Source organism: Schistocerca piceifrons, chromosome 10 (assembly GCF_021461385.2).
Source record: "Schistocerca piceifrons isolate TAMUIC-IGC-003096 chromosome 10, iqSchPice1.1, whole genome shotgun sequence".
Classification (NCBI taxonomy): Eukaryota; Metazoa; Arthropoda; class Insecta; order Orthoptera; family Acrididae; genus Schistocerca; species Schistocerca piceifrons.
The window spans coordinates 113,404,059-113,430,457 of record NC_060147.1 but is presented as its reverse complement, the minus strand read 5'-3'; the positions used below and the strand labels follow the sequence as shown (position 1 = coordinate 113,430,457).

Genomic DNA, 26,399 nt, shown 5'->3' with positions numbered 1-26,399 from the left:
TGTGCTGACACATGCTTCTGAATTAATGGTACCACCTCTTGGCATCCTGTCATTGAGAATCATACCTTCACAGTCCCAAAACAAGGAGACCATGACCTCATCGGTGTAAGTAGTTGCTTAGAGTTTTTTCTTATCTGGGGAGCGGGAATGGGGCCATTCCATCAACTGTGCCCAGGTTTCATCAACTGTTACAATCTGGGACAAGGACGCCACCTCTGCTTCAAAACGTTGCAACAAATCAAGACAAATGTTTTTTCTGGGTGATTTGTGAACCACCATTAGACACCGCGGGACCCATCTTGCACACTCTTTTGAATATCCAAGAGAGTGGATAATTGCATCCACACTTTCTTTGCTGATTGACAGATGCAGCTCCAACTGCCGAGTCGTAATGCGCCTGCCCTCGCGAATGACAACATCAGCTCACAGCAACATGTCAGGTGTGTCAGCCGTGTATGGTCTCCCTGACCACTGCAAATTGCGGAGCTCCGCTGAAGTGCCTTCTGATGATCTCCGTGCCCAGCTACTAACTGAACTTCTGTCGACAGCAGATGCTCCATAAACTTTGCACAATCATTTGTGAATACTCCCTGCAGTTTCGTTCTCTGCAGTGAGAAATTCAATGATGGTACGTTGCTTGTGACGTACATAATCTGCAGACGCCATTTTGAGTCTGTCCTACAGCTACGCTATCTGTCGAAAGTGACGGAAACTTGGTGCGCTCACTGAGGAGATTTCAAATAACAACATACGTCACATTTTGCATTCGTAGCATTGTTTTCGGCTGAGGAAAAAAATGCAGAGCATTAGTTTATGGGCAACCCTCGCATGAAGGTCTGACGTACTGTCTGTGGCTCATTTGCCAACATTCCATTTTCTCCTTTTACTGCTACCTGGGTACTCTCCATTTTCATATTTTTTGTTTACTATATTCTAGGCAATTTTGCTAAAATTACTTGTTTCATTTATTTGTTCAGCATGATGACGGCACTTAAGTAGTGATGTAGCAGTTGCAAGATTTCGGTTAGTCAGATTAAAATTACTTGATAGTTGACTCTTCACACTTTGTAACTGGTTCCTCCAATCAGAATGCCAATCGTCACTCCCGAACCGTCTGCTGTTGCCTACCCATGCATGCACGCACGCGCACACACACACACACACACACACACACACACACACAGTGCTGCTAACAAAATACACATTTACGTTCCGAGGAAATCCTTGAGTCCTTTCTACGGCTGGCTAAATTGGTGAAGGCGGCCTCCATCTCTCGACGAATGGAAGCCAAGCTGACGATTTGCAGTATCGTACCCAGAGTGGACTGGGGTCCTCTGGTTTGGAGTCAAGTGAAGAATCTAAAAGAGAGGCTACGTCGACTCTGTGATGAAGATGGTTGTAGATTCCTCGAGCTACACTATGGGACAGAAGGTTGTAGGATGCCCCTCGATAGATCAGGGGTGCACTGCACACAGAAAGCAGCTACATGGGTAGCACAGTACTTGTGGCGTGCACATGGGGGTTTTCTAGATTAGGTTCCTCCCCACAGGAAACAAACCGTTCGCCTGAAAAATTACCAGTTCATGACACTGATGTGAGTGTGCCAACTGTAAAAATTGTTAGTTTGCATAAAAAGGTCATTCCAAAGGATTTAAATATGCTAAATCTCATGTTAGTAAATTGTCGAAGTGTCTGTAGCAAGATCCCCAAGTTACTCTTTGAAATAAACAATAGTAATGCCAATATTGTGTTAAGTACTGAAAGCTGGTTGAAAACGGGCATCAATAGCAATGAAATTTTGAACTCTGATTGGACAATATTTAGGAAGGATAGGACTGATGCTATGGGAGGTGGTGTGTTCATTGCAGTTAAATGCTGTTTAAACACAGTTGAGATCAATACTGGGTCGGACTGTGAAATAGTCTGGATAAAGCTGTCAATCAGACAAGGAGTGACCTTTGTATTAGAATGTTTTTATAGACCACCAGCATTGGCAACAAATGTCGCAGAATGTTTCAGGGAAAGTCTTGAGTACATAGGAAATAAATATCCAAACTATCCATTAGTTATAGGTGGAGGCTTTAATCTGGCATCCATTGACTGGGAAAATTACATGTTTGTCACAGGGGGCAGAAGCAAAGACTCGTGTGAAGTTATTCTAGGAGCGATCTCAACATACAACCTTAAGCAATTGGTTAGAAAACCAACTTAAGATGAGAACATGTTAGATATCCTGGCGACAAACAGACTTGATCTTTTTAAGGAAGTTAATCTAGAAGAAGGTATCAGCGACCATAATGTCATTGTGGCTTCTGTGTTAGTGGAATTTGCAAAAAAAAAAAGAAGGGGGGGGGGGGGGGGCAGTGAAGAGTTTTCTTTTTTGGGGAAGGAAATAAAAGTGTCATTAATGAATATCCTCAGTCAGCTCCAAACATTCACCACGGGACACAAAGATATTGAGCATCTTTGGTTGGAATTTAAAGGTATTGTCCACCATATGCTACAGAAATATGTGCCTAGCAGAAATATAGGGGAGGGAAAGGATCCACCTTAGTTCAACAAACATATTAGGAAGTTGCTGAGAAAGCAGAGAATTTTGCACAGTCGTTTTAAACATAGTCACTGTTCTGCTGACAAACAGAAATTATGTGAAATGAAAGCAGCTGTTAAAAGGTCAATGAGAGATTCTTTTAATGAATTTGAAAGCAATATTTCATCTGCAGATTCTAAAAATAACCCCAAAAAATTTTGGTCATACGTAAAATCTATGAACGCTACAAATAATTCAATACCTTCTTTTGCTAACAGTATGGGTAATGTAATGGATGATGATAAACAGAAGCCCGAAATTCTAAACCTAGCTTTCAAAAACTCATTTACGATAGAGGACTGCAGCACCAGTCCCCATTTCAATTATCGAACAAACGCAAGGATGGCCGACATAGTGTTTAGTGTATCTAGGATTGTAAAAGAGCTAAGATCCTTAGACACCAGGAACGCATCTGGCCCAGACGGTAGCCGCGTAAGATTTTATGTTGACTATGCTACAAAAGCACCATTCTTATCCATCATCTATCAGAGATCATTGGAACAGCGAAAAGTTCCATGGGACTGTAAGAAGGCCCAGGTCATAGCAATCTATAAAAAGGGTAGAAAATTGGATGCACATAATTACCTGCCAATTTCACTGACATCAATTTGTTGTAGAATCGTGGAACATATTTTGTGTTCAGACATAATGACCTTTCTAGACTCTGAGAAGCTCATCTGCAGAAACCAGCATGATTTTAGGAAACGGCGATCATGCGAGACACAGATGGCCCTCTTTGTGCATGCTATACAACAGGCTCTAGATACTGGCTCCCAGGTTGATTCCATATTTCTCGACTATCGAAAGGCGTTCGGCTCAGTTCCGCACTGCCGCTTGGTCCAAAAAGTGCGCACTTACGGTCTATCCAGTGACATATGTGGTTGGATAGAAAGTTTTCTAGCAGACAGAGAGCAGTATGTTGTCCTGAATGGGGGGACTTCAACAGAAACAAACGTAACATCAGGTGTGCCCCAAGCCGCAAATAGTGCACTCCGCCACACACCGCTCGGTGGCTAGTGGAGTATATATGTAGATGTAGCACTAATCAGAAACTGCTTGATCCTTCCGCACAGGACGCGATTCAGCATCATTTTATACAGTCATTATAATCACAAAGATTGGCTTACATTAGATGTACTTTACATGTCACTGCGTGAAGGCTGTCAATTAATTGTTGCAACTGTAACACCAGAGTCATAAATGAAACAGCGTTTTGCAGTGTAATGATGTAGTATAATCGGTAGCATGTAAACCTAATGTGATGTGTACAATGTCGAAGGCTTGAATCTTGTCAAATGCAGCTACACTTTTTATTTTTCTAAATTCACATCATTTTCGTTGTCATATTGACTTTTTTATTTGATCTTATTTTTCTTCCTATCATTCTTTCTTCATTTGAAATTTGCTTGTGTTGCCTATAATCTGCAACGAAGTGCCAGGCAGGACTACTCATCAGTTGGCGATGTGGCATCCTATGTAGCCTGTGTGAGGATAGTTTCAGGTAACCAATGACAGCGAGAAATTACATTTCCTTTTACTGCTGAAACTGAAACTTTGCTGCGGAAAATGGCTACGCAAACAAACATATTATGAAATTTTTCTGTCTTGAGTTTGCTCATAGAGGTTAGCCTTAAACGCTGTGTACAAAGTGTCATGATTTTAGTTCTGCCGCAGATTGTTGATCACCATTTTCTGGATTGGCGATGGCCTCTTAAGTGTTGCTCCACGTTACACATTAACAGCATTTGTGAAGTGACCCGCCATGTTAGTGTGCCGCCCATAACTGAGCCATTTTAATTGGATTGTAGGAGACCTGACTTGCTTAACACATTTCTATCTTCAGCACATGCAGCCCAGATGGGATCCTCGATTTATGTGTAGTTGTGTAATTAAAAATCTGAGTTTTTTTATAATTTGGTGGTGTGAAGCATACACTTTTTTTTTTAAAAAAAAAGAATCAAACTTTAAATAAAACTTACTTTACTGTACTTTGATTTTCCATAATCAAACTTGTATTTCCACAGGAGAGGTCCCAGCATTGTAATTTTCTTCAAGCAACTGTATCCAATCTCATTTATTTGCCTTGCAGGAATATCAACATGAAAATGAAGAAGCTTGTAGCCATCACCACTCAAGGTCAAAGAAGTCTAAGAAAAAGAAGAACCGTAGACGATCTCATTCACGGTCTCGAACGTACAGTGTAAGTGTTAAATTAGTTGCCATTTTAGCATGTTTCCCTTTCTAGCTTAAGTTTTGACATGTCCGTCAATATGCACAGCATTTAGTCTTATCTTGTAACCCTATCACAGATTACTTTTCGCTTGTTACTTCTCATGTGTGTTCAATTTGTCAATATGGACTGAACCAAGGCAAGTGCTACCTTCTGGAGTTGCCAGTATATGACAGTTTGCTGATTTTGCTCTTATATTCTTGCATTCGCATAGGTATAGAAAATAAAATGTAAATATGACTGATTTTTAGACCATTAATGTGTTACTTTTTGAAAAAAATTAGTCTTCTTGTTCAAAGAAGCATGCCTGCGATGTTGTTGTGTTTCACAGAGGTAGAATGTTCAAGCTAGGTGCCACAGTTATAATGTACCAGTGACGCTAATTTGAAGTACTTAGAGTGAATTTTACCAGTAAAAGTATATGGGGTACAAGCTATGGTATTCAATTTCCAGTTTCATTAATAAAATAACAAGTAAAACAGATGTCTGATAGGAGGAGGACAACACGGAGGAGGAGGAGGAGGAGGAGGAGGAGGAGGAGAAGAAGAAGACGAAGAAGAAGAAGAAAAAGGAGGAGGAGAAGAAGAAGGAAAAAAAAGGTGGACACAATGAAAGAAAGATTATAAAGAAAGAAATGACAGCACTTGAAGGTAGTTTCCCAAAACTGGAACAATGCTTTAACTGATCTTTTCACAAGAGCAGATAATGCATTAAAAAATTATCATCTTCTCTTTAGTGTAAGAGACATTTATTAAAATTATCACTAATCACATAGAGAAATTCTTGGATTTTAATAAAGCAAGGGATAAGCTGTGTTTAAAAGTGGATACAGCACAATGGAACACATGCAAGCAGTGAACAAAATTATCTACATCTGTACTCTGGAAGCCATGTCATGGTGTGTAGTGGAAAGTATTTTGGGTATCACTATTTTCCCTCCTTTTCTGTTCCATTCACAAATGGTGCAAAGGTAGACTGATTGTCGGTGGACCTCCTAGTGGGCTCTGATTTTCTAATCGCTGGCAGTTTGATGTCTGAGTCTTGTGGGAACATGTGCTCTCAGAGTTTCAACAGCAACCTTTGCCATGATGTGCAATCTCTCTCTTGTAACACCTACCATAGAGTTTGTTGAGCATCTCTCTAATGCTGTGGCACCAACTAATCATTTTTAATGGAACGTATCCGAATCATCAGCATTCTGTTGAGCACCTTGTTCTTTTTGCCTTTGCTGTAAACCCAAATGAACACTAAAAGGAAGAAATTAATCAGGGTGTTTGAAGGTAGGTGTGGTAAGGAATTACATAAGACAAAAATAATGTGAAACCAATGTATTGAACTGAAAACAGTATGAATTAACAATGAAGTAGAAACAGTTAATGAGTTTTGACAAGGGATGGATGTCTAAAGAAATAAATAGAAGAATAATAAGGTTGTGGAGTGCTTTCAGGAAGCCAGAAATTATATTATCAGTTTTCACTAATTGCTATGAGAGTGAATTTTTAATCCCATAACCAACCTAAACCTGTGATTTCTCAAAGTATTTGTATGGAGTGTAGTTATGTATGGATGTGAAACATAGACAATAAATAGTTTAGACAAGAAGAGAATAGAAGCTTTTGAAATGTGATTCTACAGAAGAACGTTGAAGATTAGATGGGTACATCATGTAACCAATGAGGAGATACTGAATAAAATTGACACAACTTGTATAGAAGAAGGGATCAGTTGGTAGGACATGTTCTGAGGCATCAAGGGATCGCCAATTTAGTATTGGATGGCAGCGTGGAGGGTAAAAATCGTAGAGGGGAGATCAATATACTAAGCAGATTCAGAAGGACGTAGGGTTCAGTAGTTACTTGGAAATAAAGCAGCTTGCACAGGATAGAGTAGCATGGAGAGCTGCATCAAATCAGTCGCTGGACTGACAACCACAATTCTTCAGTGAGAAATGGAGAGATGCATGTTGAGAATTACAGGGAGAGACAGGAAAATGAACAAATCCGTCAGGGAACAGACGTACCAGTGAAGTTAGTTTGAAGTACTTAGAATGAAACATCAATAAAAGTCAGTGGGGCACAAGCTAAAAGAGCAGAGTGTAATCTGGATAGAGATATAAATAAGGCAATGAATGATATTCAGTTACCAAGTTCATTAATAAAATAACAAATAAAATGGATGTCTGGCAGAGAGAAGAAAGTGAAAGCAAAGTAAACCCTGTGATGAAAATGAAATGTGCCTCGGTGAAACATGTAGCCAGGCAGTGGAGTAGCAGTTGAATTGGCTAAGTTTTTTGCTGGTTTCTAAGAGAGAAGAAAAGACTGAAGCAGTGACCTAAAGGTCAGTATGTAGGTGACATTACAAAACATACCAGATTTATATGTGGCTGAAAAGTGTAACAGACAAAAAAATCTAGAGGAAAGAATCTTGCACTTTGTAAGTGGCGATAGAGAACAAAAGAGAAAGGTATTCACTCAAATCCATCATTTTGATATTCATTTTATTTTCATTTACTTTGACCAGGCAACCTCACTCACTGCCACAATTACTGCAGCAGAATGTTATCTTCTCTAGAATTTGCCTATTTCTTCTTATCTAGAGTATTGTCTGTCTATCCTATCATAATGTAAAATTCATGTTTTCCTACCATTTATTGTTAAGTAAAAATAATTACAAAGTTAAGCACTTGAAATGTCTGTGTATTGAATATTTATTGGAAGTCCACTAGATAACTCCCAGGTGTTATGAAGTTTACATTACACTGCCTGACAAAAAAACATAAGCCCAAGAAGGGGAGGAGGAAACAAAATGAAACATCACTTGTTGAGAGGTGATATTATTTCAGTTGTGCTGTTAACGTTCCTTCAATCACCACTGGCCATGACCTGAAGTCATACCTGATGGCTCCTGATACCATGCCACTCAAAAACATCGGAAGAATGGGATCTCTCTCTAGGCTGCCTCCATGCTCACTGAAGGTGGTACCCATGGTATGGTGCAGAACCACAATTTGTCGAACACAGTGTGATGCACTTCATCAGCACTCCGTGCTTCCTGATCACGGGACCACTCCAAATGCAGCCGTTTGTGTTGTGGTGATGATGGCAGTGTACACACGAGACAGTAATTAGCTAGTCCAGCTGATGTAAGTCTCCAAGCAATGGTGTGCGTTGACATAGAATTTTGCAGGGAATCCGTTACTTGTTCTTAGATGGCAGGTGCAGGTGTGGTAGCCTTACGATGAGCTCGGTGCACAGTGCGGTAATCATTGCTTGCGGTGGTCAGGTGTAGTTGACTGCAAGCTTGACATCTAGTATGCTCACCATCACATTCCTGTGTAGTCAGGCATCAGGCCACATCTGAATGCATCATAAACCTGCATATTGCACATTTCTGCCAGCCAGCCAGCCAAGTGGACAAGCACAATTAGGCTCCTTTCAGACTGGCAGGTGCTGGTAATGATAACATTGTTTCACATGAGTATGTGGCATCCCTGTGTCCTTACTTAAAATTTGGTACTATTCAAGCCCTTTATATAGCCTACCAGGCCTGGATACAATACTAAACATAAACAGCACTGACACACTCTGGTGGCCCTCCTACCTGTCACAGAGAATTGCAGCTCTGATCCTTTACATACTCAGCGATGGTGCGTATGTGTATGAAGTTACATTGATATTTGGCTGCGTTGTCTGAGTGCTTCACTTTGTCAGGTAGTGTGCTTAAAGTCTACAGAATTGTGGAAGAGATTTTTTCCCTATGTACCTTTCCAACTGCCAGTTTCATTGCTTGCAAGTACAGTCAAGATACTTGATACACTACAAATATCAGTTGTGGAAGAGACAAGAGTCATTGTCATTGTCTTGAGTAGTTTTCCCTCACAATAAGGGTCTGCTTGGAACACAAGACTTCCTATCTTCTCCAGTATATCTCCTCTCTTCTGAGTGCTATCTTCCAGTCCCTTATAGCACGTTGTCCTGTGGCATTTTCTTGGTTTCCTGGTTTCCATCCTCTCATGCATCTTCCTAGGCATCCTCATCTTGTCCATCCTCTTCCAGAGTCCGTATCACTTTAATCTTTTCCCCCTCAGACTTCTCTTGTACGGGCTTCCTCATGTTTTATCTCCTTAAAATCTTCATTTCTATCTTTTACAATTTTTGTGAAACCTGACTGACTTCTCAAAAATTTCATTTCACTTTCTCACATCTTCATTTCTCCTTTCTTTCATGATACGCTCTCCCTTCTCACAAAACTGTCAGCTTTCCTCGCATAGTCATGTATTTCTTTGTCATTCTTTCTATTTTCCTGTATTATAGCCTCCCCACTCCCTTCTCCAGATACTTTTTCTCCACTGTTACCACATGCTATCAGAGTAACTTTGATACATTACAAAAGGATTGTGTATCATGTAAGCCAGTGATATTGCATAGCTTAACAATAAATTAAGTGCACATATGTGGTGTCTGTTCTTATTGACATGTCTGAAAGAACAGACACCATTTTGGTCCTCTGGCCACTATGAATCAAAACACAAAGGTGTTACAGACATTAGCTGCTAGTAGACACTGATTTATATCAATGGGGCAAGTTTAAAATTTGTGGCCGAACCAGGCCTCGAACCCAGGTCTCCTGCTTACTAGGCAGATGTGCTGACCACTACGTCACCCAGACACAATGGTCGCCACAGCTGCACGGTCTACCCTAGCACACCACCTTCAGAATCAGATTCTCAACTTACTCCGCACACTACTGGTGTAGTGCCCCTGTTCGTTAGCCTCATTGCCCGTGGCATCCTGTCAATTCCCGTAAGAAGTAGAGTGTGCTAGAGTGCAAGGGTAGTCCGTGGGGTTGTGGTGACTAATGTGTCCAGATGGCACAGTGGTCAGTGCATCTACCTAGTAAGCAGGAGACCTGTGTACAGATCCCGATCTGGCCACAAATTTTCATCTTACCCTATTGATATAAATCAGTGCCCACTGGCAGCTAATGTTTTTAATTCCTTTGCGTCTTAATTAAATGCACATTTTGGTACACTAATTGCAATTTTTCCCAAATTTTAATTTATTGCTTTATACTGTATCGGGTTGTATCAGAATGTGAAAATACAAATAACATTTGATCCACAGCAACAAAGTGATTCGGGCCCAGAGGAGGGCCAGCACCCGAGCAGCCGAAGTCGCGGCAGCCGGCGCCAGAGGCACGGCCACAGCCGGTCGGGCAGCAGCTCCGACACTGCGGGCGCCTCGACCCGCCGCGCGCACCACAAGAAGAGCCGAAAGAAGCGCGTCCGGTCCGCCTCTGTGAGTTGAGCTCAGGCTATGGCACCACTCGTGTGCACGTTACTAACGGGCGGCGGTTTGGGCCGTCCTCACTCTGGGTGTTTCCGCGACTTTGGGAATCGAGGCTTTTAGCTTTAGTCGCTCTCTCGGGTAAGGTACCGGGTTCTTTTGTGGGTGGTGCTCTTCCTGCGGTGCCCCGCAGTTCTCCTCGGCAGGCGGTTAGCAGATAGAGCAAATTGACTCTCTGTATTTCTCATTACATATGTGAATCATTGGTAGTACTTAGCATCTGAACGAGTGAAATATAAGAATTGGAGACTAAAGCAGCATTTTTTCATCTTGTAGAATGTGTCTGGAAGCTGAGAAGAAATGGAAAGGTGCCTTTGTACAAAGTTCAGCACTGTTTATGTTCTGTAGTATAAAAAGAACCTATAGTTGCTAGTTTATAACGGTGCTCAGTCAGTTACAGTATTTCAATATTCAGAGTGCACATCAAACAGTCCCTTCTTTTGGAACGTTACCTATTGTTCTCATTACATTTTGCTTTGTGTTTCATCAGAGGAATTTATTGTTCCACCATAAAAGCTTAACTTCCTATTGTCATTTCATTGCAGTCACCTGTCACTGTTGCCAGAAGTCTTTTTATCACCCTCAGGTACTAGTCTCCCCGAAACGATGCTGTATTTTGACAGTGTTTTATATGGTTCATTCCTGTGATCATTATAAATTACAGCTGAATTCTGTCACTGCTGTAGTTTCTCAGATGCTGTATTTTATTTCTTATTGGTAATAGCTAATTCTGTGTGGTAGTGATGGTCGCATGTTTGATAGAATATGTAGTGTTCATTTTTGTGCCAAGTATTTATTGTAAAATGTATTGCAGTTATCTACAATGTCATATATGGCGTCAAGTATGTTAGAGTGTCAATAGAAACTATCTGTACTACATTAGTACAAATGCGCATAGTCCATAATGCGTTGCTTTTACTGTGCTCTTGCCAAGAGAATTATTTGTCAGTTTTGATTTAATGGTATCTTACAATGAATTGTCAAAGTATTTGGGAAGTAATGTTTGTTGTAAAGACAACTCTTAGGTCTCAGTAATTGAACACTACAAAATCAACCATTCAGCTATACCTTGCAACGGAGCTAATAGCTAAGGAGTCATTTATGTACTTAGTTAAAAATGATCCTTGTATTAACTGCAGGTGGACAAACATTAAAAATTATCCTTGTATTAACTGCAGGTGGACAAACATTTCTGCCATGTAATTGAAGCAGAAAGTAAGTCATCAAAACTTTGTGTCTTCTCCACATAAAAGCACATTTACTAATCAAGAACCTGTGTCGGATAGATTCACATGCTCACATCCTTGCACTTTGTATAAACATGTTGGTGTTGAGATGAAACTTGTGTCTCAGACCATCATTGTGTATTTGAATCTTAATTTCTTTCCAGTAGTACATCTCACGAGAAAAAAGCATAATTCTAAAAGCCTGTATTGCCATTACATCAGTCACATTCTAGTTCTCAAAGAGCTACGTGTAAAAAAAATTCGCTTGAGGAAACTGCCAATTTACAGAGAGACTGAATGGCTTTACCAGTAGCAAAATTCCAGTACTGCTGATACACATACACATAAAGAGATAAGCCCTTTTCTGTTTTTGAAATTGGGACAGAAACTAATGGTTCCAAAAGCGAGGGGCAATTTTATTCAGTTATATTGTATCTTATCGACGGTACCCCAAGTTGGTACAGGCCAACCATTGCATTTTTCTGTAATTTTATGTTCCTGCCATATGTAATGACAAAAACCACCATCTTTGAGGCTGAAATAATATGGGTGCTAATTTGTTAAGTATTGGAAGGAGCTGAAGTTATGAACACAGTTTCTGTAAAACATCTTCTGTGCTCTGTCCTGTTTTCAACTTCAACTGTCACCTTTCCTGTATTGTTAACTGTTGTACTGTGTGACCTTTGTTTTATTTTTCGCAGTGACTACTTACTTAGTAATTAAAGTGTGATCTCCTCCTCTTCTGGTCTCGTGTAGTGAGTTGTATTTCTAATTATGAAGTAGGAAGAAAATCTAGTAACACCGACAAAGATCTCCATTTCCCTTTTCAAAAATGTTCTTTGCCAACTTATCAGTACTCAGCCCATAGGTCGCACCAGTTTTGATCAGCAGTGGCTGTTTCGCATTGTTTCTATGTGAGAATAGTCCAGCTGGTGTGAACCATTGTGCTGCTAGGTACACAGGTTGGTGTATAAGTTGGTAGCATTTTTTCATAAGTTTAAAAAACACAACAGCCACACATAACAGAGCAACAGACACACATAAGAGACTAGTTATCCGTAATATATTCTCTTTCACTATTTACAAAAGTCTGTCAATGCATACGAATGAGTATTAATCCAAATAAGTATTAATATATCTAAAAACAAAGATGATGTGACTTACCAAACGAAAGTGCTGGCAGGTCGATAGACACACAAACATACACACAAAATTCAAGCTTTTGCAACCAACGGTTGCTTCGTCAGGAAAGAGGGAAGGAGAGGGAAAGACGAAAGGATGTGGGTTTTAAGAGAGAGGGTAAGGAGTCATTCCAATCCCGGGAGTAGAAAGACTTACCTTAGGGGGAAAAAGGGACAGGTATACACTCGCGCACACACACATATCCATCCGCACATACACAGACACAAGCAGACACAAATGTATGTGTGGATGGATATGTGTGTTTGTGCGAGTGTATACCTGTCCTTTTTCCCCCCCTAAGGTAAGTCTTTCTACTCCCGGGATTGGAATGACTCCTTACCCTCTCCCTTAAAACCTACATCCTTTCGTCTTTCCCTCTCCTTCCCTCTTTCCTGACGAAGCAACCGTTGGTTGCGAAAGCTTGAATTTTGTGTGTATGTTTGTGTGTCTTATCGACCTGCCAGCACTTTCGTTTGGTAAGTCACATCATCTTTGTTTTTTTAGATATATTTTTCCCATGTGGAATGTTTCCCTCTATTATATTCAAATAAGTATTAATGTACTTCACAGCTATATTTCTCAGTCCACAGGAAATAAGATTATTCTCAGGAAATACCGATATTCCATGACAAGAGTCTTGTTCAGTGTGAAGATGTTTGACTAGACCAGATTGCTCAGGGGCTGCACAAAGTAAGATTTTTGCTAGTACTGACAACTTTTCACTATTTGACCAACCAAGAATAAATAAAAATGATGATTGTGAACAAGTTTTTGAGACAGAAAGCAATTTGACAGCAACAAATTAATTTCTGCCATAATTTGTTAAGTGTTTCTCCACATACATTTTTAAAGTTGTGTAAACATCTATTTAGTTTCATGTTAGTGACCCAGTGGAAGAATACCAGACTGCAAATCTATAGGTCTCAGGTTTCATCCCCAGTCAGTCCTGAGGTTTCTGTTTGTCACTTATCACCTCTTTCACCTATTGCAATGTTTGTTGGTGTGAGAAGTGCCTAGACATACAATGGTTTAGTTATGTTGGGCTATAACTGGTTGGATAAGTCAGTTCAATATCTGAGGAAGGCAATGGCATACTGCCTCCAACACTGTGGAAATGAACTTAAGGAAGATGACAGCTTTACCTTTATCCTTGAGTAGAAATTAGTGATGACCTTATTTTTTTTGACGTGAAGACAATTTCAGTTATTTACTTACTATAATACATTCATTTATCTTGTGTCTGGATTCAGAGAACTGCTAATAAAATGCTCTCATTGGTATTCTGTAAGCTTTTAGTGAATATACAAGCATTCAAAGAATTCTGATTTAACTATCTTGCCATGAGAGAGCTAGAATACACATATGAAGATGGAGATTACAGTGCAATATAGTGGGTGCCACAATTCTTGTCCCATATACTTCCCCCTTTAAATGATAAATATTCATTTCTTACCAGTGTTGTATGTGTAGGGGTAGTACCAAAGAGCAATAAACACTACTCTAGTTATTGACCTGATTGGGAATTGCACTGTTGTTTCATTCTTATTATGGTGACTTCTATATATATATATATGTGATCATTTGGCGTCTTTGGATGGAGCTCACGATATTCTTTTGCCACTCTGTAAGGACATCATAGAAATGTGAGTACTTGCTTTTCATTCCTTTGTGGTTGGTGGTGGCAGCTGTCAAAAGCTACAGACTTCCTCAGAACTGTAGTGAGAGATGTTATCACAGAAGTCACCATGAAAACCTGTAAAGATACCCTTTATATTTTGTTTCCTGAACTCTTAAGTCAAGCCCTTTAGTTACTGTCAGGATTTTAAATGCTTAGTGTAGGAATCCAACATTTTATTATAATTACTCATGAGGAAGAAATATTGAACAAAAGTTCGATGTTTGTACCATTCCATTCAGACCTACATTGGACTGCAGAGTTCATAATTCTGTCAAACTTTCCTCTTAACACACTACTCTCTCTTGTCCTGGTGCTATACCTTTTTTTTATATTTCCAAATGAACTGTATTCATTTTCACAGTTACATTTTTACTGATGTCAGTGACTGGAGAGGCCTTCTGATAACTGTTGCATACTGATCCCCATTGTGAATGTCATTTAGGTCAGTTTCAAGGCCTTTCGTAACTAGTCTCATTCATTTTGTGATGGTTGCTTTCCCTCTGGAAACAGTGCTGAAGATCCTTATCATGAGTCTCCTGTTGTCCATCTGGACCGCACAACCACTTAGATTAGCCTTCTCTTGACACAGGTTATGTTGACAAAGTGTGTGACTGAAAACTGAAAGTTTGCAGGGTCGAATACTGGTCATTCATCTCGCAGTAATGTGAAGCTTTATCAGGAATAACATGTGATTCAGATTCCACACTGAATGTAGCTCCATTTCTGGTAGGATTACATTGAATTGGTGTCCAGTTGAAAGATTGTAATTGATTTTTGAGCCATGTGCAATTATTACTATGGTGCAAGAGTTCCTTTTGTCTGATTCTGTATGCACAATGTTCTTTAACAGACCTTATGATTTTTCTCAGACTCTTTCTATCCTAGTTTCCTAAGTTGTCATTTTCCTACTGTGTTCATTCGTTCTAAGTTAAACGGTATTGAAAGTCTCACGATGACATTATGGAAAGGATTTGTATCTGCAAATGTTCTTACAGAGGTGGTAGGCTGTCCCCAGTTCAGTGCACCTGTTGTTCATGGCCAAATCATTATTATTTTTGGGATTGTCCATTCTCTAAGGTATTTGCAAGTGTTAGTCTTCTGTATTGATTGGATGGCACCAGGTGCATCTCTGGTACTTGTTGCTGGCAGTCGTCATTTCAACTGCTAAGTCATTGAAGAAGAGTTTGCTCTACACTGGGCATTAAAACGTGTGATATCTGCAAAATTGTCAGATGAGTGTTAACTTTTTGTAATCAATTCTCAGTCTAGTGTGTTCTTCACTGTAGGTTCTTCATTCATTCGTGAATAACTTTCTTCAGCAGGCATGTAAAGAAAATTGGGTATAGATAGTCTTTTCATCTATTGTCAGTTCTGATCTAGAATTTCCCTGATAGCTCTCTGAATTATATTTTACGGATCATATTGATAAATGTAGCTTCCACAAGGTTCAATGTCTTATCGACTAGCCCTATTTGGTTATAAAATTCCTTGGATTGACCCCTCATCTGCCTGTTTCCACAGCTCTGCAATGATTCTGCCCTTCTCTTCTGCTATGTTGGATTAGAGTTTGAAACGATAGTGTGTCTCTCCTCTTAGTCTGTGGCAGACTGTCTGGGTTCATTACAGATTCAAAGTGCAGTTTCTCTGTAGATTCCTTTGAGTTGGAGTTTATTTAAATATTCTGCTAGTGCTGATGTGTGGCTCTGATTGTTCCCCATTTGGTCCCTGGAGGGTACGTGTTTGGGCTGAACAGCGAGTTACCTCTAATTTGATAGGTTGGTAAATCCATTTTGGTGCTCATAATGATGGTATCTTTCCATTTGAGCTGTGCTTGCCTTCTCTCTTCAATCATCTTGTTGCATGTTGTTCTCACCATATCTGTCGTAGCCTTCCGTAGATGAGATCAATCTTTTTTATCTTCAGTGTTATCTTATGAATGGGGTGGATTGAGTGTCAGAACTTTTGAGTATAGCCATTTTTATTTCTGCACAATGGAGTGAAATGCACTTTGTTAAGTGACAGATAGCAGTCTGAGTCAGTATTGACACTTCCTGATACCCCCACATTCTGTATTTTCTTTCTGTTGTCCCTGCCAATAATGACTTTATTGTTTTGTGACAAGTATGAATAAACAGGTCTTGCATTTAAAAAATTTCTTGCATTTTAGATTTCTTAAAATGCAGTTCTGGTAAAAAATTCATTTTTACTGTGACACTCTTCCCCAAAGCTCTCCTGAACTTCAGTTCATCTAAAAGTGCCTCGTATCTAACTATATTTGTCCGTGGTTTATTCGAAATAACTTTTTTTGGTTCCAAGTTGTGCGAACAACTACCAGTATACCATTTGTTGATGTACTACACAGAGGCTGCAGTGATAACTTTTTGGGTTGACTGTATTCGGTTAACAGTGCACAATTTACCGCTAGTAAGCATGTCTAGAGCACCCAATTATACATTTGATATCCTGGGCTGAAAAGTTTGTTTGGTTAGGTAAGTTCATAGTTAACTGGAAGGTATGTTTCATAGTTTCGTGTAACACACTTTCCTACCCACCGCTCCCCACCTCGAACTACAAAAACATGAACTAGCAAATAAGCAACGTACAATACCGTGAGATATAACTCCCGTGCTTCATATATGCACCTGTGGTTTAAAATCAGCCAGTTTTTGTAACAAATTATTCGTAATACTGCTCTAAATTGGAAATTGTCCTAAATTAAAAAAAAATTCTCATATTTCTTGTCCTTCAGCGCTTTTGTTACTTTGATTTTTCTTCATCTCATGGCAATGGAGGATGTTGAAAACTTAGCTCCTTGTGATAGGTAAAAATTAGTTACTATCCCTTCAGCTTTGTGTATTGGTATAGAAGCAGTGGAGGATGTAGAAAACATAACTCCTAGTGATAGGTAAAAATTAGTTCTTACCCTTCAGCTTTGTTTATTGATGTAGAAGTATTATTTACGATTGATTGTGAAGAAAGTATGCTTAATTGTCTGGCACTTTGTGGGAGCATGATGCTAAATTTAGTTGAGAAAAGGTGCCCAATGATGAAAGCTGATAGCTTCGAAATCAATCACAAATAATATTTTTACACAAATAAACAAAGCTGAGGGAAATTTTATTATTTGTTTTCATCTCCTTTAGTTTGAAATTGTTCACCTTGTTTTCTTTCAAGTTTCTTTGTGCTTGTAATTCAAATGGACAGATTTCTTCTGTGATATTAGTTTCTCAGTATAATTATTGTCTCATCAGAGATTAGTTCCACCAAGAGAGGAATGATTGACTGCAGTTATTAGCTTTGCTGGTGTGACTTGTACAGTTGGATCTACAGATTATAAATTATTAGACTGTCTTCCATGTGGGCATGATAAAATTGTAATGGCTTTAGTGCTACTTGAAAAGACAGATTTTCTGTAGATAACAGGGCCGTGAGAACTGGACATATCAATTTTAGCTAAACTATTTTTCTCTTGTATTGTCTGCCATTATTCTACAGCTGCAACTGAAAATAAATCTTCCTGGTAAATCATGTAAATCTCTAACTATACTAGGGGAATTGAATTATGTTTCACTGTATTAACTCTACGATTTATGCAAAATGTAAACATTTGCAAAATGGCTTGTCACATTTTTTGTTTGCTGTGTGTAAACCATTCCTAGATGCTATTTGTTTTGTACTTTGTAGAAATCAGATTTATTCTGCTGTCCAACATTTTCACAACTTTTAACACAATAATATATTTGCAGCATAAACTCTACACAACTCAGATAGTTGACAAAGCCATGTTTGTTGGAAAAATGAAAGGTGTGTGTGTGTGTGTGTGTGTGTGTGTGAGTGTGTGTGTGTGTGAGAGAGAGAGAGAGAGAGAGAGAGAGAGTGTGTGTGCGCCCGTGAGAGAGTGAGTGCGCACGTGCCGGGAGGAATTGAAAATATCGGTGCAATTTCAACTAAGTCGCAATTTTGTGTAGTTAATAAAATGCACTATTCTGGTATGTATTAGAAATTTTATTGTAAATAATGCCTTTTAACTTAAATGTTTACTTTGGTGAGAAGTGACTATGAATTTTTTTTATGTACATTGTGAATTTTATAGGAAAAAACCCGATATCACTGAAAAGTCTTGATTGGTCAGTACTCAGAACCTTTTCATTAAGGAATATGTTCATCTGCTGCTTACTGGGAATGAATTGGTAGAAACATGTCTTTTGCACACAATGGAGACGTTTCAATAAAGTGCCAGTCCGTGTGTTTGGGGTACCTTGTACAGATAAAGTAGTGTCCAGAAATAATTAATGTATTATGTGATACTGTTAAACACAAAATTTCCTTTGTAAATATTTTAGTGCCTACTCAGAATGAACTTTTGTAAATATATACACGTGTCTCTGTAAAGTTTACATTTTGGAAATAAAGTATCTAAATTGTAAAATCAGAAATCAAGTACTAGTATTGAATCTTTCTAAATAGTATACATCTTAATTATTTTCCATTTGTTTGTCCAACTCTTTACATTTCTTACTGAAATCATATGTTGTGTTTTTATTTTCTGATAACTTTATGAGAGCAAATGTTTTGGTAACAGTGTGCACTACTGAATTACTTGCCAGTAGGTCACTGCAAAAACACTCAGGGTGTTTAGAGCTTGCAAATGTCCATTACCTGTAAAGATAGATTTCAAGGTTTGTGCTGCTGACAATCTTCCTTCTTCTGTTACATTTCATTTTGTTTGACTGAAATATTGAATTGAAATTTTCATCAATAGCAGATGCAGAAATGAAGGCACATGGAATTAATAGATGCTAACCAGATATTTGTTTATCCAACCTTTTTTTGTACACCTCATTTGATTGGAGTATGTGGGATTTATAGATTGCATATAGTTTATCAGTTTCCATTCTACTTGTGTCATGTCTAAAATTAGGGTGAGGCTCTTTGTGTTTCCTTTCAGTATTAAACTGTATGTAACTTAAATTTTACATTGCTGGCCTTGCACACATTTATTTGCACTTTGCTGGTGGATGTTAAAGTTTTGTTCACTCCCACATAATGTCATATAATTTTTTTTGCATTGATATAATAATCACAAGCGGCAGTTTTTGCCCTGTAACTGCAATGCAGGTTAGTACAACATTTTTGCACTAAGTTTTTTGATCAAAGGCATTAACTACTTTTTATGCTTCTCAAATGTTGGTGCACTTAAGTTTGTGTTCTTATGCATCAGTTCAATTAACAGCAGTGAATGAAAGTAGTTCATTTTGCCATAATTCAGTATCTAGAGAGGATGCTAATAGAGTGTATAAATTTACTTTTTAGGTACACTTCATTTGAGGCACAAGTTTTGTCTTGGCTTTAAGTGCACATTCTTCAGAAAAATTTTGAACTGCCACTTCTGAATACATTACTGCTCCAAATATTTTTGGGGAATCCATGTATGACCGTCCGAAACCAAACCAAAAAGGGAATTGGGATAAAACTACAATCTACTGCTTTAATTTTAGTGAAGCAATAAGAAAAGTCTCCTTTATCAACAGAGAAATCTGTGTTTGATCTAGTCATTACTTAACATTTAAAATAATTGAAGTAAGTTTATAATGGATGTACAAATAGGTTTTTGTGAAATAGAGATTTAAAAGTAATGATTTTGAAGGAAACAGTTATGTTACAATCCTATTGTAACTGTTTCACAAGATAGCTGAAACTTTTGGTTCTTCAGACATCCAAGACTACTCATAAATGTAAATTTATGACACTTGGTGTGCCTGAAAACCAAATGGGAAGTCTCAATTACCATGGTTTTCAAACACATGTCCCCGTCCCCCTTTCTTCCCCTCATCTTATTATAAGATAGATGCTTCCAGCAAGAAATTTGAGTAGGTTTAAAGCAAAACCTTTAGGCCAAATTTCAACAAAGCTTGTTACACTACATACAGTATAAAAGGTATGATTAGATTGGCAAAAGGCGGGGGGGGGGGGGGGGGGGGTGAGAAAATCATCAATATAGTCCTCTCTATAGAATGAATTACCTACAGTAAAAAGTACAGTTTACTTGAAACTTAATCAACCAACTGCAGTGAGTTGGGTTGATTTGGGGGAAGAGACCAACCTGCGAGGTCATCAGTCTCATCAGATTAGGTAAGGATGGGGAAGGAAGCCAGCTGTGCCCTTCCAAAGGAACCATCCCGGCATTTGCCTGAAGCGATTTAGGGAAATCACGGAAAACCTAAATCAGGATGGCCGAATGTGGGATTGAACCATCGTCCTCCCGAATGCGAGTCCAGTGTGCTAACCACTGCACCTCTTCGCTCGGTAACCTGGAGTGAGGACTTGTGACATTAAATCTCAGGCTTTCCAGATGACTACTTATGAATGCAAAATGAAATTACTTCTTTTTTAGGAAATTGTACATCTCGAGTAAAACATTTTTACAGATCAGAAAATAGAAAGTTCTCTATTCAGACCTGACATGTTACAAAAAATTATAAAAATGCTTGAAAGGAGAATAATTCACACTAAATTATTAGATTAAATACTGATCTATGTTACAACTTGTGGCTGTTTGGGCCATGTGTCAGTTTCAAGAAGAATTACAAGTGAGAAATTGTACTGCTCTTTCTTTCGTATATTGTTTTGTTGCCTTAGGTGTCCTTTCCAAAAATGTGCGCACACAATTTCTGTGTATTTTCATAAAAAGAACACAAGTGGGTTGTAACATGCGATTTGCGTATTAAAATGTGCACATACTCGTTAAAAGTAATTCACCTTTCAAAATGGTAAGCAGTGAAAGATATTTATTTTACAGTAGTTGTTGGGTACTCAGTGTGGAAGCTGCTGGATACAAATGGAGAAATGATCAAACAGGCAGCCACCCATATCAAATTACATCTTCTAGTCACAAGGCATTTTCCTCATTGTAGCATTGCCCCTGGCATTAAAGATCATAGAATCTCGTTTGTTCTTGACATTGTAAAAAGTTGTCTTAGAATGATTTTTATGCAGTTGATATTCCATATTCAACGAAGTAAAGTTGGATGGGTTAATTTAGATAATGTGCTTTAATTTTGAATTATGCATACTGCATGGTAATGATATTTGTAGTTTTTTCACCTTAAGACTATAACAGTATCGCAGAATGCAGATGCAGCCGATAAGACCTGACTTAGCGTGTTCAAACAAAGTGTGACTAGGAACTCTCATTGCTTCTAACTTTTTGCAGTTCACTATTGAATACTTGCAAATCAGAGTTATCAGTGCACTGTCCCATGTGGTAATAAAGGGTGAATAAAATTAGCAGACTACCAATGAAGTGGTATTGTAGTGATAGCTATCTGCTGCTCTTTTCACTAACATTTGTTCAATGTTTGTAGCATGCTTAATTTCATTGTGCAAACTACAAAATGTTACAGTCTTGATGCAGTTTTAAATTGGTGTAATTGGACAGAGGTATTTTGCAATAAATCTGTGATGCACTTCTTTGACATTAACACTTTGTTGCTGGTGTTTCTTTCATATGTGATATTTCTTGAGGCATTGCTAGTTTTGCTAAAGTGGTGACTTTTAAGGTATGACTAAAAATGTGTGTCTAGGTCATAATGTGACAAAGTGCCCGCAACTTCATATTCAAAGAACACATACAGTTTGAACAGGAAAAATTGAATTTAATGTTCCATTTTTCCATAGCTGTGTAAGCATATATAAATATACTTTCTCGGAACATGTGAAGGGCCGTAGTAATTCAGCACTGGACTTGGAAGGAGTCAGGTGCAGATTCAGGTAGCCTGTGATTTCTGGTAAAGTGCTTAACGAAAATGTTCAGATGGTTCCTTTTAAAATGGACATAGCCAACTGACACCTCCCGTCTTTGTTCTGTGTGAGCTTGCAATCAGTTTCTTAAATGTACTGTCATTGGAGGCATGACATGGTACAATGGTTCCCTCATACTGTATTCTCACCTCTGTTATTGTTTTCCTAGTATGACATCAAAGTAGTGCTAAGCAAAACAAAAAGCGAGAGTGGGTATGATGTGTACAGAGTTGTAGATCTGTCTCACACCTGACAGTGTAAAACACACTTGACATTTGTGTTGTTTGAGATACAGTCGTTATTGTTAGTGTTTAGGTTCATACTGACATGCAAAAAGACCATTCTGAACTGATAGTAAGAAGCTGTAGTTTGAGTTCAGTAGTAGATGGTGATGTGGTGGATATTATTTCATTTCCTTGATAGATACGATTCATTCTTTTGAAATTACTTTTGCTATATGGTGAATTTAAATTTGAGATAATGGAAGTAGTATAAGAAATCACTCACCATAAAGTTGATGACTGAGCGGTGGGCAGGCACATTGAGTCACTAAATGTTTCAAACAATGTTGTCCTCGGAAGTAACTGACCAACACATTTATTTTGCATATGGTGTAGTAAATCACATGAATTAGCTACATATAAATAATCTACAATAAGGGCCCATATAAAAGGGAAAAATAATGGATATAAATATACATAAAATACATAATTGCTGAAACATTTTACAGCCTTTTCAGTAGCATGCAGAATTCGGCGCAGTCACCGGTGAAGGCTGTCATAGGTAACCTTCAACTATATGTTTTATGGTTTGCCTAAAAGCTCCACAGTCACACTTGAAAGAAGCTGTTTTTCCCCACCTACATCTATCATAGTTCGTTCACATTCTGTTTGGGTAGACCAGATTTTGTGATGCTTGTCAAACCTAGTTGGAATGGTGGTGGCAAGGGAATGCATATTATGAAAGGCAGAAGGCATTTGTTTTTTCGATGCTTACAGCACAGTCTGGTCCTCACTGTCGGTGACGTCTCAGTGGATTTGCAGAAAAGGCTTGCTCTCGATCTTTTTGAGTTCTCTAATGAGTGATTTTTCTCATCGCAGATGGGAAGGAGATATTGTGCGTGTTATTAGACAGATAGTTAGATTTAGTATAACACTGATGTGACTAGTATAAGTACTGTCGAGCCAAATCATTGCACAATATTCTGCGACAGACACTAGACCTAGACTAGACTAACCAAAAAACACACGCCCACAGCTACGTTATCCTATCTGGCTACATAGTCAGTCTGGCCCAAGTGAAGACATTGTCTGAAAGCAGAGTGATGATTTCAGCCATATTTATAAGCCTGTTGACCACTCAGCGCTTCAACAGTATGGTGAGTGATTACCTGTACACCTTCCATTATTTGTATTCCACACGGGACATTTCAGAAATATAACGAGAAGTAAATGTTAAACATCCTGTTTTCTAGTGCAGATTTTACTGTTTTGTCAGGGTTACTGATGACAAAAGTAACCATCAATACACAAATTTCACATATAATCCATGCTTCCTTGCAGATGAAAGATGCTAACAAGTTCTGTCCTAGAACCAAAACTGCACTGTGTAAATTTGTTTCTGCATCAATATAATAGAGGTGGATAAAGTACACAGTAAATGCTTGCCCTGACTTAATTTTATAACAATGGCCTTAATTCAGCATTAACTTCTGACTGTTATATGTTTAGAACCAGTCTGATCATACAAGAACAGTAATCATCTCACAGTTTCACGCTTTGTTACTCATATTTTGGAGGCTGCAGTTGGTGTATTGTATTCAAATAATTGACCTAACTAACAAAAGACATCACATTACTATTTGGGTGAACTACAAAAATGATGTCCAGAATTACAGGGCTCAATATGTCTATGACATTAGATATGTAGACAGGTATATATTAGAATGCACCTTGCATCCTACCCACAATTTAATTCAACTTTACTTATTCCTGCCTGTTTTCTGTTAAGATGGTATTGCTTGCTGTTTCGCTGTGATACTGCTTGTCTTGCTCATCTTGTACAAAATTATGAAAAGGATAGTTGCTACTTACCATGTAGCGGAGATGCTCAGTCACAGGTAGGCACACAAGAAGACTGTCAAATAAAGCTTTCGGTCAAACAGGCCTTCATCAGAATAGACATACACACAAATGCTCACCCAAACGCAACTAACACACACATGAAAACAGTCTCTCGTTTGTGTGTGTGTGTGTGTGTGTGTGTGTGTGTGTGTGTGTGTTTGTTTGTTTGTTTGTTTGTTTTCTGATGAAGGCCTGTTTGGCTGAGACTTTGTTTGACAGTCTTTTTGTTGTGCCTCTTTTCTTAATATTGTTATTATTCCGTGCTGGATTTTCCATTGTCTCATCTTGTACAAAGTAAGTTTCTTTTAAATTTCCAATGAGTATGATGCTTTACACATTTTTTGTAGATACTGGCTGTATGTTCAATGTTGCTTTTTGAAGGTCCGCTTGAAAATGGCTCTTTAGCTGAAATAATTGGCCAACAATTGTATAAATGCACAGTTTTCTCAGTGACTATACAGTCCCAGTGGAAATAATATCCTTCAAATCATTTACCTTAGAGTTAACACTATTTTTAGGCACATTTTACCCAATCAAAAACAATTAGCAATTTTAAATCCCTAATACAAACTGTTGAGCCTTATTAATGATAATAGGAATCCCCTTCTGATTAAACAAACACATTTCATTGTGATAACAGTGCACACAATAAAGCATGTTAAAAGCCTGCATAACATGTAGTTCATAAGCCTATGGTATGCACTTCATTGGAGGAATAGTTCCATTTTTTGCTGTGTTGTTCATTCACACTGTGTACTGTAAAAGGTGGACTTATAAAGAAAATGATTTGACAAACGGGTGTAACATAGTTTTTCTGAATTTGCCTTTGTTTTGCCAGTAGACAGCGATGTTTAACTAAAGGCAGAGCCACATAGCAGAAATTATTACTGCCATGCAACATTCTGAAGCCAGTTATATGTTGCAATTTGAATGCGATTCTTGGATAAATTTTTCTTGGTCTTCTTGCTGTGTCTGTGTCAGATTTGTTTGCATAGTTAAGCTTTCAATGACTACTTCTGCTGTCGCCATCCGAAGTTAAGTCATACTAAAAGACTGTACAGTATTTTCATACATAGTTTATCAAGTTACGAAGTCACGAATTTCCATGTGCTGCCAGATGTTATGGAAGTTCCGTGACTTTGTGACAGCACCACCACATAATTCGGCCAAATACATATGAAAGTACAACATGGCCTATTTGAATGACAGTTAACTCTTGGCGATGACGGTGGAGGCAGTCATGGAAAGATTGTGAATAAAAACACATCTGATGCAGCAATAAAACTGAGGAGCATGTATCCAAAAGTGGCACTGCATGAAGCTAGTGTTGCAGGATGGAAATTTTCTCAGTTAGTACTTTTATATTAGCGCTCATCAATTTCTCACGTTGTTGAAACTGCACGATTAACAAAAATACTTATCTGCCACATGTTTACACCTTGCAAATATCATAGAAAGGATTAACACTGAAAGATGAGAGAGCACAGGTGAAATGAAATGGTGATTTAATGATCTGTTACCTGCAGTTTGAATATTGGATCCCACTGAAATATTACAGCAACTTGATATGTACACAAGTATTGGATTGCTGTAGAATTAAGGATGGAGTATGCCTCTGTATCACAACAGTAAGTATTGCTGGTAGGATGCCAGCCAGGTAGTTAAATCATGGACTTCAGCACAAAGTTACACGATATGACTTTGTGTGAGTGATATCATGGAAGAGACGCATTAACATTTGAGAGTTGGAACTGGAAATCTCTAACAGTTTACGAAGAGTGAGGCTTTTTGCCCCACATGTACATAATTAAGGAGAGGGGAAAAAACCATATAAGCTGCAGGCACAGTATTCAAAGTTTAAGGAACAAAAGGTTGAAAGGACTACCAGAAATCAGTAGTTTGCAAGCATTTATCTTCAAATGTAACCAGTTTCAGTGAAGGATCTAAAGCTGTCAAAAGTTTCTCGACAACAGGAAAGATTTGTCACACTGTGCTACACTGTTGCTCTAGTAGGACTGTCAGATAGTGGGCAACAGGAAGTGCCCACTTGAAGCTCCTTAAGTCTCACTTTGTAATTTGGATGCACAAAGACCTGTGAACACTGACCATTTAGATGAATATAAATAAGTCCTGGTGTGGGAACTTCGGAAAAACTTGGAACAGGCCATTGTCCTGAGATAGTCAACTTCTCTGTTAGGAAGAGGTCTGTGGCTGAGCAACTAATA

The 26,399-nt window shown here is 38.5% G+C and overlaps 1 protein-coding gene across 1 annotated transcript in view; it reads left to right on the top strand.

Annotated features, from left to right (window-relative positions):
* LOC124718637 (pre-mRNA-processing factor 40 homolog B) overlaps nt 1–26,399 on the top strand; it is a 190,435-nt gene that overhangs the window by 147,363 nt on the left and 16,673 nt on the right. The window contains exons 14-15 of the mRNA XM_047244261.1: nt 4,680–4,790; nt 9,944–10,117. Coding sequence (XP_047100217.1) covers nt 4,680–4,790; nt 9,944–10,117 — 285 coding nt within the window. The remainder of the gene's footprint in view (nt 1–4,679; nt 4,791–9,943; nt 10,118–26,399) is intronic.